Source organism: Oratosquilla oratoria, chromosome 15, assembly GCF_046742065.1.
Source record: "Oratosquilla oratoria isolate Oo_2021 chromosome 15, ASM4674206v1, whole genome shotgun sequence".
NCBI classification, from domain to species: domain Eukaryota; kingdom Metazoa; phylum Arthropoda; class Malacostraca; order Stomatopoda; family Squillidae; genus Oratosquilla; species Oratosquilla oratoria.
The window spans coordinates 29,879,572-29,882,071 of NC_134791.1; the positions used below are offsets into that span (position 1 = coordinate 29,879,572).

Here is a 2,500-nt window from a genome sequence, read left to right on the forward strand (position 1 = left end):
AAAAAAAAAAAAAAAAAAAAAAAAAAAAAATCTTCCGCTTTGGTTGGTTCATAAATTGATCAGATTCCTATTAGAGTCTCCTCAATCCTGGACAAGAATTGACGTGGATTGAGGTGTGCTCTGCCCTCATCTAGCAAAATCAACTCTTTCCCCCCACCGGATCTGGACATGGAATCCGGCGACTTTATGTATGGCAGAGTCCGGGGAGAAATGAACGACTTGGCCTAATCAGCCATCCGGTCTCTCAAACTTCTTTCCCTGACCCGATTGAGTATTTCACTATTTGTGGTACGGGTCATGTTAAGTTTACACAGCCATCAAGTTAAGTACACATGGGCAAGACTATTAACCTCACAAATGTGTAGTCTGACACTATACATTACCTCCAACATTTGGACTAAGTGATCGTTAAAGCGAATAGGCTGCCCTCTAGGGCGAAGACAACAAACACTAAAGAGTTCCGAGTTGCTCATACGGACTTTTTCCACTTTTCGTTTTCTTACATTTTCACTCCATTTCGTTCTGTAGACCCAGCTTAATTGCTTATACCTTCCACGTTAGAAAATAACCCATTTACCGTGATTTATTATATAATTGTGTTATTGTGTGCAATATATTTCAAATTAATTTCAAATTTATCGTACTTATGGCATTATCCCGTTAAGTTATATTCGCCACGATGGGCTCCGCCTACCTGGCCTGTGATTGGTCGAATTGGGGGCTCCGCCTCCTGATCGTCGTGGCTCCGCCCACCAGGCAGCGTCGACGTTTAAATAGGAAGAGGCGGAGTGTTTGGTTAGATTTGTGTTTGACTTCGTGTAAGGGTGAAGTCTGCGCCGTTCGATCCTGGGTTACGCACGCACACACACACAAACATCAAACGCTTCCACAAAATGGAAATCTCGACAGCCGTCGGTGGGAAGCCTTTGGAAGCGGCCGATCCGAAGCCGAAGTTGTCCTTTAGTATCGACTCCATCCTCGGAACCGACCACAAGAGTTCAAGTGACACTTCGACACATGTCGCCCTCGATAACCAGCAGGACCTTCGACCCTCGTCCTCGTGCAGCGCCTCAAGTGAGATGTCCTCCTTGAGTCAAGAGTCGGAGAGGGCCTACAGCCCTGATGTAGGTCAACCTCCGCTTCAACGACCTCTCATCCTTCATCAACAACAACAGAATCATTGGATTCCTTCTCATCCTTACTTCCAGTTTGCGTCACACGGTAAGTCCGAAACCTTTCTGTGCTCACATGAACATTTCTAGGAGAACAAAGAACAGAACTTTTGGCCTGAAAATGTTACTTTAGATACAAAAAAATAACTTAGAAAGGGGTGAAAGTGACACTAAAAAATTCTTTTAATTTTACATTTTGGCTGTCTGGCGGTAGATTATATAGTATATATTGGAGTAATTTAAGATAATATATATTTTTTTCGACATCTTTTGATATAAATATTAGTTAAAAATCAACCATTACTTTTTCATTTGTCTATCTGTTGGCCATATAGACTGTATATTTACTTATTCATTACATATACATTAATCCATATATACCTACATCAATATTATATATATATATATACTGTATATATATGCGTGTGTGTATAGATATAGACATATATACTTGTGTATACATGCCTGTAGATATGTATATATACTGTACACACACACACACACACACACATACAAATATGTATCTATACATAGCCCTTTCTTCCCTATTTCAAGTTGTGATATAGTGATCTGTTACATCTGTTCCAAGCTTCGAAGTGGTAACCAACCGTCCCTGCCCTCCTTCAGGTCCCCCTGCCTTGCCGAAGCTCTCCACGGCGGTGGTCCTCCGGAAGCACAAGGCCAACCGGAAGCCTCGGACGCCCTTCACCTCCGAGCAGCTCCTGGCCCTCGAGAAGAAGTACCGGGAGAAGCAGTACCTGAGCATCGCCGAGAGGGCAGAGTTCTCGACCTCCCTCAGCCTGACGGAGACCCAAGTCAAGATCTGGTTCCAGAACCGGAGGGCCAAGGACAAGAGGCTGAAGGAGGCCGAGGTGGAGAGGCTGACGAGGCCCTTGTACCCGAACTACAGCGGGCTTCTGCCCTTTGGCACCCCTTACCCGTCGTTGGCACTTCAAAGGCCCTTGGTCCCTCTTTTAGGTTAAGTGCCATTCTGTCGAGACGAGCCTCTGGGTCTTCGAGACCTGGAAGGCTGAAGAAACCTCGGCCGCCCTTCGAAGACCTCACCCTCCAATGCCTCCTTCGCCCTCGTCACCCCACCACCACCACCACCACCCCATCACGTTCTCTTCAGCTCCGTCACCTCCTAGTCAACGCTGCCTTCCGTGGTGAGCAAATGTTCTTTGCCTTTCAAGGCTTCCGTTTATGAATTATCTAGTAATTTAGCTATTTGTTTAGTTATTCATATTTGGGTGAAAATATTCAAGAGACCATGATTTTATCAAATACTTGACATTTAAGACATGGTAATAAATGTGTATCTGTGTTGT

At 44.6% G+C, this 2,500-nt stretch overlaps 1 protein-coding gene across 1 annotated transcript in view; it reads left to right on the forward strand.

Moving 5' to 3' along the window:
• The first annotated feature begins 802 nt into the window (after positions 1-802).
• Positions 803-2,500, forward strand: part of LOC143033022 (homeobox protein MSH-C-like) — a 3,550-nt gene continuing 1,852 nt past the window's right edge. The window contains exons 1-2 of the mRNA XM_076198221.1: positions 803-1,221; positions 1,800-2,338. Coding sequence (XP_076054336.1) covers positions 894-1,221; positions 1,800-2,155 — 684 coding nt within the window. The 5' untranslated portion in view covers positions 803-893 and the 3' untranslated portion in view covers positions 2,156-2,338. The remainder of the gene's footprint in view (positions 1,222-1,799; positions 2,339-2,500) is intronic.